The 10,261-nt window shown below is 37.3% G+C and overlaps 4 protein-coding genes across 5 annotated transcripts; 1 reads left to right on the top strand and 3 right to left on the bottom strand.

Moving 5' to 3' along the window:
• Positions 1-1,095: 1,095 nt before the first annotated feature.
• Positions 1,096-2,321, bottom strand: LOC116007908 (dynein light chain 2, cytoplasmic-like). The gene is made up of 3 exons (XM_031248562.1): positions 2,194-2,321; positions 1,559-2,024; positions 1,096-1,424 (listed from the first exon to the last, which is right to left on the bottom strand). The coding sequence occupies exons 2-3, from the start codon at positions 1,694-1,696 to the stop codon at positions 1,227-1,229; spliced, it is 336 nt and encodes a 111-aa protein (XP_031104422.1). The 5' UTR covers positions 1,697-2,024; positions 2,194-2,321; the 3' UTR covers positions 1,096-1,226.
• Positions 2,322-2,549: 228 nt separating this feature from the next.
• LOC116007907 lies at positions 2,550-4,551 on the top strand. Its single transcript, XM_031248561.1, has 2 exons — positions 2,550-3,021; positions 3,912-4,551. The coding sequence occupies exons 1-2, from the start codon at positions 2,566-2,568 to the stop codon at positions 4,269-4,271; spliced, it is 816 nt and encodes a 271-aa protein (XP_031104421.1). The 5' UTR covers positions 2,550-2,565; the 3' UTR covers positions 4,272-4,551.
• A 69-nt stretch (positions 4,552-4,620) lies between these two features.
• LOC116007905 (vesicle-associated protein 4-1-like) lies at positions 4,621-7,174 on the bottom strand. 2 transcript variants are annotated; one of them, XM_031248559.1, is made up of 7 exons: positions 6,608-7,174; positions 6,344-6,414; positions 5,885-5,966; positions 5,623-5,765; positions 5,166-5,243; positions 4,961-5,080; positions 4,621-4,886 (listed from the first exon to the last, which is right to left on the bottom strand). In XM_031248559.1, exons 1-7 carry the CDS (start codon positions 6,915-6,917, stop codon positions 4,827-4,829), a joined length of 864 nt encoding a protein of 287 aa, XP_031104419.1. In that variant the 5' UTR covers positions 6,918-7,174; the 3' UTR covers positions 4,621-4,826. The 2 variants fall into 2 exon arrangements, with proteins under 2 accessions (XP_031104419.1, XP_031104420.1); XM_031248560.1 differs by having other exon boundaries at positions 5,623-5,741; positions 6,608-7,169.
• A 2,050-nt stretch (positions 7,175-9,224) lies between these two features.
• Positions 9,225-10,178, bottom strand: LOC116007829. Its single transcript, XM_031248486.1, has one exon. It carries the CDS (start codon positions 9,754-9,756, stop codon positions 9,460-9,462), a length of 297 nt encoding a protein of 98 aa, XP_031104346.1. The 5' UTR covers positions 9,757-10,178; the 3' UTR covers positions 9,225-9,459.
• Between the last annotated feature and the right edge of the window lie 83 nt (positions 10,179-10,261).

Here is a 10,261-nt window from a genome sequence, read left to right as displayed (position 1 = left end):
TAACTTAGTAATTTACTCCGTACTATTTTTTTTAATGAATATCTAATCAATGTAATCTATAAGCTTCTATTATGTGTCATCGTAATAAAATTAATTTTAAAAAGTTTGAAAATTATCTAGCTAAAAGAAAAGATTTTTATAAAAATCATATAAATATAGAAGATGTGTAATTTATAATATGCTTTCTATTCGAACTATTTTATCTAAGTAATTACATTTAATATTTTTATCACGTTTTGAAATATTTTAATTTATTATATATTATGATAACAATGCTATTGCTTATAATTTTACTCGATTTTAAATTATTTAATTATTTTTATAAACTATAATTATTTAGTTATGAAGGCACTTATACGATTATTTATTATTTTACATTTAGGAAAACACCTAGAATTTTTTCCATGATTATTGTTGTGTATATAAAATTGTTAAAAACTTGTAAATCTTATTTAAAGTTATTGATTGATATTAGTATATTTTTCCTTATTTAGGGTGTGTTTGGTTCGTGGGTTTAGACACTAGGAATTGGAATCAAAATCGCCGTTAGTGTTTGGTTGACAACTTTTTAAAAACACATGCAACTATGGGTTTTGATTACCCCTTCAATAAAAAATTACATTTCCTAATTATAAAGAAGTATCATTACATCTTATTGGATGTTATTATATTCGGTGCCTTAGATTTTTTTTGTTTTCGTATTTTTAAATATTATTCCCATTATAGAGTCATAGACAACCAAACATCAATATTGGTAATCATTCGAATTCCATCCTACTACTAAACATGCAAAACACATTGACCAAAACTCATTATTATTACCAAGTATTTGATTCCCATTTCGATTTCGATTTCCATGTGCAAACCAAACACACACTTAATTTAAATTTTAGGTATGAAATATATATTAACCAGGGGCCTATATTTTTATCGCGCCCATGGGCCTATAAAATGGTAGGACCGGGCCTGTATATAATAGCTTGTAAACAATACCACAATATATTCTTTTGTGTAATAGTCTCATACTCTCATATGTAAATCACACAAGATATAAATCCTAGCAGGAAATCACAATTTTGACCAAAAGAGTAGGGGTGTTATCAAGAATAATGATGATAGAAGAGCAAGAAGATTGAACATATATGTATGTATATGTGAGAAATTAATTAATTTTACAACGAGCGATGGTTGAAAAGAATTGAATAGTATGTAGATATTCAAGCTAGCTAAGCTACTTTTTGGAGAGGCGGCGGAAACGGGTGAGGTTCCTCGTCGGCGTCGGAACCGGTTGAGCCCTTGAAGAGCAAAATGGCGAGGCTGCCGACGTGGAAATAGATGAAACAGCCGGAGCAGTGCGTCACAAATGAAGCGAAATCCGTCCCAACAATGCATTGCCAACTGCTTCCATATGCCCTATCAAATTCCTGCATCAAAACCACCCAAAGTCCAAACCAACCTCTTATATATATATATATATATATATATATATATATTATACCATGTATGTATGTGTACGATGAAGAAGAAAACTAAACAAGAAAGGTGTTAGTATATATACCTGTTTAATGAAACGGGCGATCTCAGTGGAGTCTGTGACGTCGAAGAAATCGAGGGCTTTTGCTGCTAAGTCAAGTGCATCTCGCTGCATGGTCTGCAGCATATCTGTTTCGCCTATCACTGCTTTGCCTTCTAGCATGGCGGCTGCCTCTGCTATAATAACCCACTTTTTTCTGTGTAATCTCTATCAATTAAAGATCAGATAGCAGAGGTTTTTGGTGCCCAGATTGTTGGGGTGGGGGGGATTATATTTATGTATTATGTATTGTTGTGGCTGAGGTGGATGGCCCAAGATGGTCGAGCCACAAAAAGTAGGATACCCCATCTGTGGTGCTCATGGATCTTCAAACCGGATGCGCCTCTACAATTTCAATTCCTTCTAAATGTACGTGTAAGTTTTTACAAGTGTCTATATATATTGGTGTTCATATTGTATTGCTCCTTTCAGTAGGGTTTGAATCTGCACACTGCGAATTTAATGTCAGCAAAACAAATGGTTAACTTTATTTTTCGATGGATAAGATTCGAATTCGAATATCAGAGAAACATACAATTAATTTTATTTTGAATTAATTAATTAACTGACTAAGCTATGTCTAGATAAAAAAAAATAAAAAAAATAAAAAAAGGCCCCACCTTGTCGGCAAGGTTTGAAAGTACTAGAAACACATGAATATTATGCTTTGCAACGAGCCACCAATTCTACTAGATAGCAATTCTTGTTGTATATGAACTGAGTCGTCCGTGGTCCTTCGCGAGTTACGTTGGCGGTGTAGACCATGGTGATACCTACAAAATATATAGCAAATGGTAATATATTATTGAGAGTTCATATTTGGACCGTGGCCGTAAATCAAATGTAATATATGTTATATAATAAATAGAAATTTATGTAAGCACTTTGAGCGTCATTTTCTCCCCGCCACCCCGGCTTCCGAATATACCGTTTCTCTGTTTGAATCTTGGTTTTCTTTGCATCACCGGGTGGAGAAGACGCGCGCCATAACAATGGCGCCAAGTCTCTTCTGCTGCTGCGGCAAACGCTCCGCCTCTTCCGCGCCCAAGGACGACGACGACAACGCCGCCGCGGAAGAAGACGAGGGGGAGGCGGCGAGGGATGGGCCGGTGGTGGTGGAGCTCTTCTCGTCGCAGGGCTGCGCCACCTCACCGGAGGCCGAGCTGCTCTTCTCGCGGATAGGGCGCGGGGATTTCGACGTGGAGGTGCCCCCGCTCGTCCTGCTGGCTTTCCATGTTGACTATTGGGATTATACGGGGTGGAAGGACCCGTTTGGTTGTAGCCAATGGACCGTCCGGCAAAAAGGCTATGTGGAATCGCTTCAGCTGGATACCATGTTCACGCCGTTGCTGGTGGTTCAGAGCCAGGCTCAGTGTGTTGGGAATGACCAGGATGCTGTCTTGACCTCCATCAAGTCCGCCCCTAGGTTCCCACCCCTATCGTTTCAGGTTGGTAATCATCCTTTTAACTTTGCTTGTGAATTAGTAATTCGTTTACAAACTGTTCAAACGGATGACTGGATCAGTTAATTTTTAGACCTTATAGTTATATTAGTAATAAATCGATTATATGATCTTATAGTCAGTTTACCAACTGTCTTACAATTCAATTATCTATTGTCTCAAGTTACTAGGTCAATTTTCCGAACTTATAACTACATTACAAGTACAATTTAGGTCATTGTTGGTAGTTTAAGTCTGTCCGCTAATACTATCAAAGTAGGCCAAAGTCCGCGAAAGAGTGGACCTAACGGGCCTGGCCCGTGGACCATGCCCTTTATATACACACAAAAGGCCACAAAAGCGCTAAACCACGTAGGGCAGACTAGGGTTGCATGAACACTAGCCCGCAAGCCTAGCGAGCCAGCCTGTAAAAGCCAGTAAAAAATTAGGCCCGTTGTGGAACAAGCCTAATGGGGCAGGTCAGTCCGCTTCGACAGTATTATTTATCCCCAAATTCTCACCTTTATCCTTTTAGGTCTCTATCCTTCATTTACAAATCATCCAAACTAATGACCGAATCAATATTTTAACCTTACAGTTTGTTTATCAACTATCTTTAAATTACTAGTCCATCTTCCAACCTCACAATTGTATTAGTAATAATTGCCCAAACTGCTAGGTCAATCATTTGACTTTAGATTATCATCTGCATCAAGTTACTGGGTCAATCTTCCAAGCTTACAACTACATTAACAGAACACTTCACTTATCAATTACTCCAAGATGTTAAGTTAATCCTCCGACCTTATAGTTACATTAAGGTTTTGCTTACTGGCGGCTATTTTTCTTGATGTTTTTGCAACATTTTATCAATCATGTGAAAATTGAACCAACAGGCAAAGTTCGAAAAGCCAACACCAGAGACATTGGAAGTGTCCCTGACAGGAACTCTAAGGAACAAGGTGGATAGCAATGGAGTCAACATCATGGTGGTTCTACTCGAGTGCGGTTTGGTGACACAGTGCGAGGAGGGAGAGAACAAAGGCAAAGTTCTGGCAAATGACTATGTGGTCAGGAGGCTTGAGAAGCTCTGTGAAGTTAAAGATATCTCTGGGAAGAAGACACTCTCAGAAACAGTCAAATTCTCACTCTGGGAAAGCTTCAACAGTGGCAAATGTGGCATGGCTGTGTTCATGGAAAATGGGTGTCGTCATATTTTGGGTTCACAGAAATTCCAGTTGCCAAATGATCTGTAAGAGTTAATACTTGCAATGGTCCTCCGAGTATTAGGGTTTTACCAGTTTTGGTCTCTCGAGTTTAAAATGACTTCAAATGGTCCTCCAAGTTGTTAAAAACTTGGAAGATCATTGGAGGTCATTTTAAACTCGAGGGACTACAACTGGAAAAACCCTAATACTCAGAGGACCATTGGAGGTATTAACTCTGATCTGTAAATATTCATTTCTGTGAATCAAACCTTGAGAGGATGATGATGAATTTGCAGCTACTATGAATGAACAGAAGGGGTTAGTAGTCTGATTCTTTTGTGTTTCGCGGTTTCTTAATTAACATGGCTAGAGAAACATAGAACTCAAGGCAGACATGAGCAAGAAAGAGACCAATTAGAGCATTTCAATCCACAAAAAATAACACTCACATACATTATTCTTCTTTACAGAGCACAACACTGCCCATCCTCCACTCAGACTTCAAAAGGGGCGCACCGGGTATAAATGGGGGTAGGATTTTGTACGGTATTTCATTTTCAGTCAAAGAGGCACTAACATTGGGAAAAAAACAATATTAGCGCTCTAGGATGAATCCACCGCCTCAACTTGTTGCCTAGCGAGATACTTTTCCCTCCGCTCCTTCTGCAGAAAACGAGAGCAAAGGTGGGTTTCATTTCGGGAATCGAGTTAGGATTTCTAAAGATGTGCGTACTTACCCATTCATCGATGACAAGACCTTCACCCACGACTTTCGGGCCTGTATCCACCGGAGGTTTCTTGCGAGCTTCTACTGCAGCATCAGCTTCGGCCAATTGACGCTTTAGTTTTTCCATTGCCTAGAGAAATCAAGACTCTTAGTATTGATGTTCTAAATGAAGGGAATAGGAAAAGAGAAGCAGGAAGAAAGTGGTGCATTCTTACTGGAGAAGTATGCTCGGGATCCAGGAACACCACGCGCAAGATTCTCTCTACGGTTGCTTGATCCTTTTGCTCATCAAACTACATCAAAATAAGCGCATACTCATTAACATTCAGAGCTTTAGATTACAGGAAACAATGTTATGAATCAAAGAGAAAGCTGATATTATCATGGAATTATAACCCCAAAATAATTCGGATTTCAGATAATCAAGGTGCTTAAGATATCTTTCATTCATTTTCACAATAATCAACTGTTTCTATACCATACAGAGCCATTACGTAGGGGTTTTACACATTGTCTTACGAAACTTCATCCGTATTTAAGCACCGAGGAACATAACTGGACTACTAAGATAATGCTAGGGAAAAGAAAGTGAAGAAGTAGTACGAAAATACTTGTGTGACAGTAGTGTAGACTGTCGTGTTTCAAAAACAATGTTGGAAATACAAAACTCACCATTTCAGGTACATAATCGGTTCCTTCTTTCACCTTCAAGCTCATGATCTTAAACTTTACCTTGCTCTTTTGATCCATCGGCTTTTCATTGTTTTCCGGCTGCTCCACGAATTTGAAGACTGCCAACAAGTAAATAGAAACAACTAAAAAACATAGGCTGCTATCACTAAAAGTCCTCCATATATACCCAAACTACAATGCACATTTACAATCGAAGGAGCCGAGCTAAAACATAAAAACAGATTGCGAATTAAGTCATTACCCGTAGCAATGATGCTCTCACCGGGCTCAAGAATCCCCCCCGGAGGCCGCATGTAACAGCTCTTTGGCGCAGTCGTTTGAAACTTAAAACGCAAAGCAAACCAAATATACACAAGTTTACTGTACCGCTCGTCCCATTCAATGGCAAACAAATTAAAGCAATCATAATCATATATCAATGCCATTTTCTGTTCATAGTTCATTGTATGATATATCCCAATGTATATATAGTCCAAGATTCCAACATTTAACTCAATAATTTTAAGGAAAAATGAAATCAATAAACCTTTTTTTAGAAGAAAAATACTGCACCCATCACCAGCCAAATGCCAATAAGCTAACTTTTAGGCTAAAATAGGAAAAGAGATCTATCTACACTTTCTTATTAAACCAAATAGCTAACAGATATAGGCTTCCAGAAATAGAAACGATTGAACAATAAATACCAACATCATGCTACCTTAAATGCGACATGCGATTTGCTAGTATTCTTAATCCTAACCGCACTCCTCACCTGCTTCCCAGGTTCATCTACAATGTCCACAGCAATTAAAATTCAAACATTAATCAAAAATTTAAGCAGCCGAAAAAAACGAAGAATCTGTTAGGAATATATTTTTCCCTTATTATTACTCAACTCCTTTATAATTCTCAATTTAAGATAATTTGTTTCTGCATTATTCCGCTATATTTCTAACAGAATCTTAAAGGAGAGATTACGCACAAGGAAAATAGAGATTAGTGGACGGATCGAGGCGGAGGCGGCGGCGAGCCGGAAGGAACGATCTGGCGACGGAAGAGACGGAGGCGGTGGAGCGGGGGGCGGCGGATCCGGCGACGCCGTTTTGATGGATGCTATGACCGGAAGAGGCGGCAGCTCCGGCGGATTGCCAGAACGGAAAAAGCTTCCACAGCTTCCCGTCGGACCTGTGGCGGTCGGCGACAGCCATAATTTCGCCGGAATCTGAGCAAAATCCCTCCGAACAACAATTCTTAATCTCTCTCTGTTTTTTGTTTCTGCAGAGGATTTTCATGAGGCCATGGAAATCACGGAATTCAGATTGGCTGAGCAGCACTGAGCAGTGGTTGACTTGAAATCCAAATCCGATGTTTACTTTTACGTAAGATATCAAAGTCTACGAGAAGTGAAAAAACAAAGAAAAATCGTCGTATTCACTGTCGGGGAGTACGGTGTTTCAGTTGATTGAAGAGGAAAGTTGCATTGTCTCTCGGACTTCAAACGATTCTCTATGGTGGATTTGACTCCGCTTTGACGTCCGCTCGCCCTTTCAATTTCTCTTCTAGTCTTCTTCCCCTTTAATTTATTTTTCATGGATTCTTAATTATCAACAAATTGAAAAAAGAAGAAGAATAAACATATTCTCTTACAGTTGTTCTTCCACATTAATTTTCTTATACGGACTACTATATTTTTTTTTATGACAATCTCAGCCATTATTAAATGATGTTTATGGGATAAAATCCTTCTTTATGATCGTACGGACTTAGTTCACTGGTTCAATTGACAGTTTAGGATTATGTTCAAAATGGACAGACCCTTGTGTACATCGAGATTTGAATCTATATGTTGAGCTATTGAGTCATCATAATTTACCTCATCTCAAATTTTCTGTCAGGCCTTTGAGATGGGGATTCAACTTTTTGGGATAAGAGATAAACTGCTCAAATATTACATTTGATTCAAATATTAAAAATATTAAAATTAAGGTACTAATGAGATTGGTGTGCTTGTCGCACAATACTTGGTGTGCTTTGTGTATAACTCGTCGGTTGATAACCACACAGATGTAAACTAATACAGGTTACACATAATTAAAATTGTCTCTATAATCATTTTCTTACGTTTCGACAAAAATATAAAGTATAGGTAAGATACCATCTAGAAGCACTTCAAATTAATTAAAATACATGTGGTTATAGGTTAGGTGATTGTGACGCATTGTCATCTAATTAATGCAATTTTTGACACTTGGTGAATATGTTTAATGACACAAACTTAATTACAATGTATTCTAATTTAATGCACTCGATTTGTTTCTATTTGTATTATACTCCGTTAAAGTAAATGACATGTCGAGAAAAATTTAAATAAATTTATACAATTATTTTTAGAATGGTGATATTTTACCGTCTAATCAAACTCGTTATATATAATATTTTTAATAAATTATATTTATGTTTGTGTGTGTGTGTATAAAGGGGTATGAGTTAGTTAAATTATACAGAGTATTATAATGTGTTTATAATAATAAAAGTTAATTATGAAAAGTCAATTTAATATAAATAGTTTATATTAAATGCATAGAAAGGTCCAACAAGAAGAATAACAACAAGGCTGACAGCGAACGTTAATTGGCTGATGGCCGACGACACTGCATGTGAAGTCCACGTGTACGTGCTAATTTGTCCTTCAATTTATATATTTGGAATAGGAGCAAAATTTATCATATATACTCAGGTAGTAATTGTAATTTGTTGTCACCTAAAAAATGATGTTATTATATATACCTAGATTCAAATTTCTGATCTCATATTTAAATTGTTAAAACTTATGAGGAAATATTTTATTGTCATTGGGATCTTATTTAGGGTTTGACCATAATGGACTAATTGGTAAAAATTTACAATTAGACCAAAAAAGAAATTTAAATAAAAAAAACATTTATGCCTTCCAACTATTAATAAAAACACGATTGAACTTTTCAAACTTTAAAAATTTTAAATTAAACATTTAAAATTAATAAAATTGTCCCTTTAAACTCCTTTTTACTTTAACAAACAAGTTACCAATAAAAATTATAATAACGTGGCATACTTTTTGTTTATGCATGATATGTTTATCACCGATTTTCATGTATTTACTTATAAAAGTACTTTTTGAAATTCTAAGAGTAATTAAAAATTTATCCCTTTTATAATTGATAACCAAAAAACATCAGTCAATTTAATTATTAATTTTCCGTCACGCAGTTAATCATTTGGAAAAATACTCAAGTCAACAAGTTGTCGTATGATATTGACATTAATGAGACTTATATGGTGGTGTTTAGGTCAATAGGTGGGTAAAATTTCATAAAAATTGCCAGCATTATACGTCAACATTATAAGAATGTGATTGACTGCTTGCATCTACATCTATGCCGTAATCATTATAAGTTTATAACCAATATTCTATTCATAAATAATAATTAATATTATTATGATATTCATATGGCCATTTTAACTACTTCGTATTATTTAGATAGACAATGACCACAGTTTAATAAAGAATGTAGCATTGAAGCTCCTCCAAAAATTAACCCTTTTTTAAAAAAGGAATATTTGGACAAGAACTAATTATTAATTTTATTATTGGAATAATAGTTACTCTAACTAATATCATGAGATTACACAAAAGTTCTCACATATTAGACAGTAAAATATTTTTTTTTCACCATCACATATGAATTTATCTCCTCAGATAATTCCGATTCCTCGCCGCAGAGGAAAACACCTAACGGAATAAATTTTCATCGGATGTTCATAATACATTAATCAATCTCCGATCGCCGGGAACTAGAATCTAACAGTACTAGGGCCGAAACAGCTAACGTCCATGACTCTGTTGAAATTCCTCTCACTTTTTCTCATCTTCGCCTCTCGCATCACCTTCCCGGAAACCGCCGTCGACGACGGCGACAGCGCCGACGAGGATCTCCTGGCCTGGTACGCCGCCGCCACCTTGCTCTTCGCGTGCTGGTGAATCGTCCTCATCGGATAATTCCACCGCGCGAAGCCCTGATCCTTCAGCGCCTCCACCGCCGCCATGCTCGCCGTCACTATCCACGCCGCTTTCTTAGCTCCGCCGCTCATTTTTGCCTCTCCGGTGAACAATCAGTGCTTTCAATAGACAGATCTAGTGGTAAATTGGTAATTTCACTGATTTGGTGGTTTTTTGGATTGAATAGACAGATCTGGTGGTAATTTCACTGGTTTGGTGGTTTTTGGATTGGTTTTGGAGTGGGGGATTTATATTGGGAGGGGAATGGAAAACCGGAGGCGGATTTGGGGGAAAGGACACGCGGTTTCGGAATGGCTCGTGAACTTTTCCAGGTGTTTCCCAAGTAGTTTTTGCCCACGGTTTTGGGGTTTGCTTATGTTGTTTCGTCGCTTCCAATGTACGTGGACCGTCGGCGGGTCAGTCTCGGAAGGGGTCGTCAGTGGTCGCAATTCTTGACGGGTGTGTGGCTCTAATCCCGCCACCCCCTTAACCAATGGCTTTACTCGTTTGAATTGAACCATACACAGTGAAAAATTTTCTTCAACCAATTGTATGGACGGTTCATGTTTTTTTTTTTTTTTTTTTTGGAACTGAAAT

Source organism: Ipomoea triloba, chromosome 16 (assembly GCF_003576645.1).
Source record: "Ipomoea triloba cultivar NCNSP0323 chromosome 16, ASM357664v1".
NCBI lineage: Eukaryota > Viridiplantae > Streptophyta > Magnoliopsida > Solanales > Convolvulaceae > Ipomoea > Ipomoea triloba.
This window is presented reverse-complemented; position numbering and strand designations above follow the sequence as displayed.

Coding starts and splice junctions, on each gene's coding strand:
- LOC116007908 (XM_031248562.1), bottom strand. CDS start 1,696: ATGCTAGAAGGCAAAGCAGTGATAGGCGAAACAGATATGCTGCAGACC. Junction 1,425..1,558: donor TCGCCCGTTTCATTAAACAG/GTATATATACTA, acceptor GTTTTGATGCAG/GAATTTGATAGGGCATATGG.
- LOC116007907 (XM_031248561.1), top strand. CDS start 2,566: ATGGCGCCAAGTCTCTTCTGCTGCTGCGGCAAACGCTCCGCCTCTTCC. Junction 3,022..3,911: donor TCCCACCCCTATCGTTTCAG/GTTGGTAATCAT, acceptor TTGAACCAACAG/GCAAAGTTCGAAAAGCCAAC.
- LOC116007905 (XM_031248559.1), bottom strand. CDS start 6,917: ATGAAAATCCTCTGCAGAAACAAAAAACAGAGAGAGATTAAGAATTGT. Junction 5,766..5,884: donor TGAGAGCATCATTGCTACGG/GTAATGACTTAA, acceptor TATGTTTTTTAG/TTGTTTCTATTTACTTGTTG. Junction 5,244..5,622: donor CCGATTATGTACCTGAAATG/GTGAGTTTTGTA, acceptor ATTTTGATGTAG/TTTGATGAGCAAAAGGATCA.
- LOC116007829 (XM_031248486.1), bottom strand. CDS start 9,756: ATGAGCGGCGGAGCTAAGAAAGCGGCGTGGATAGTGACGGCGAGCATG.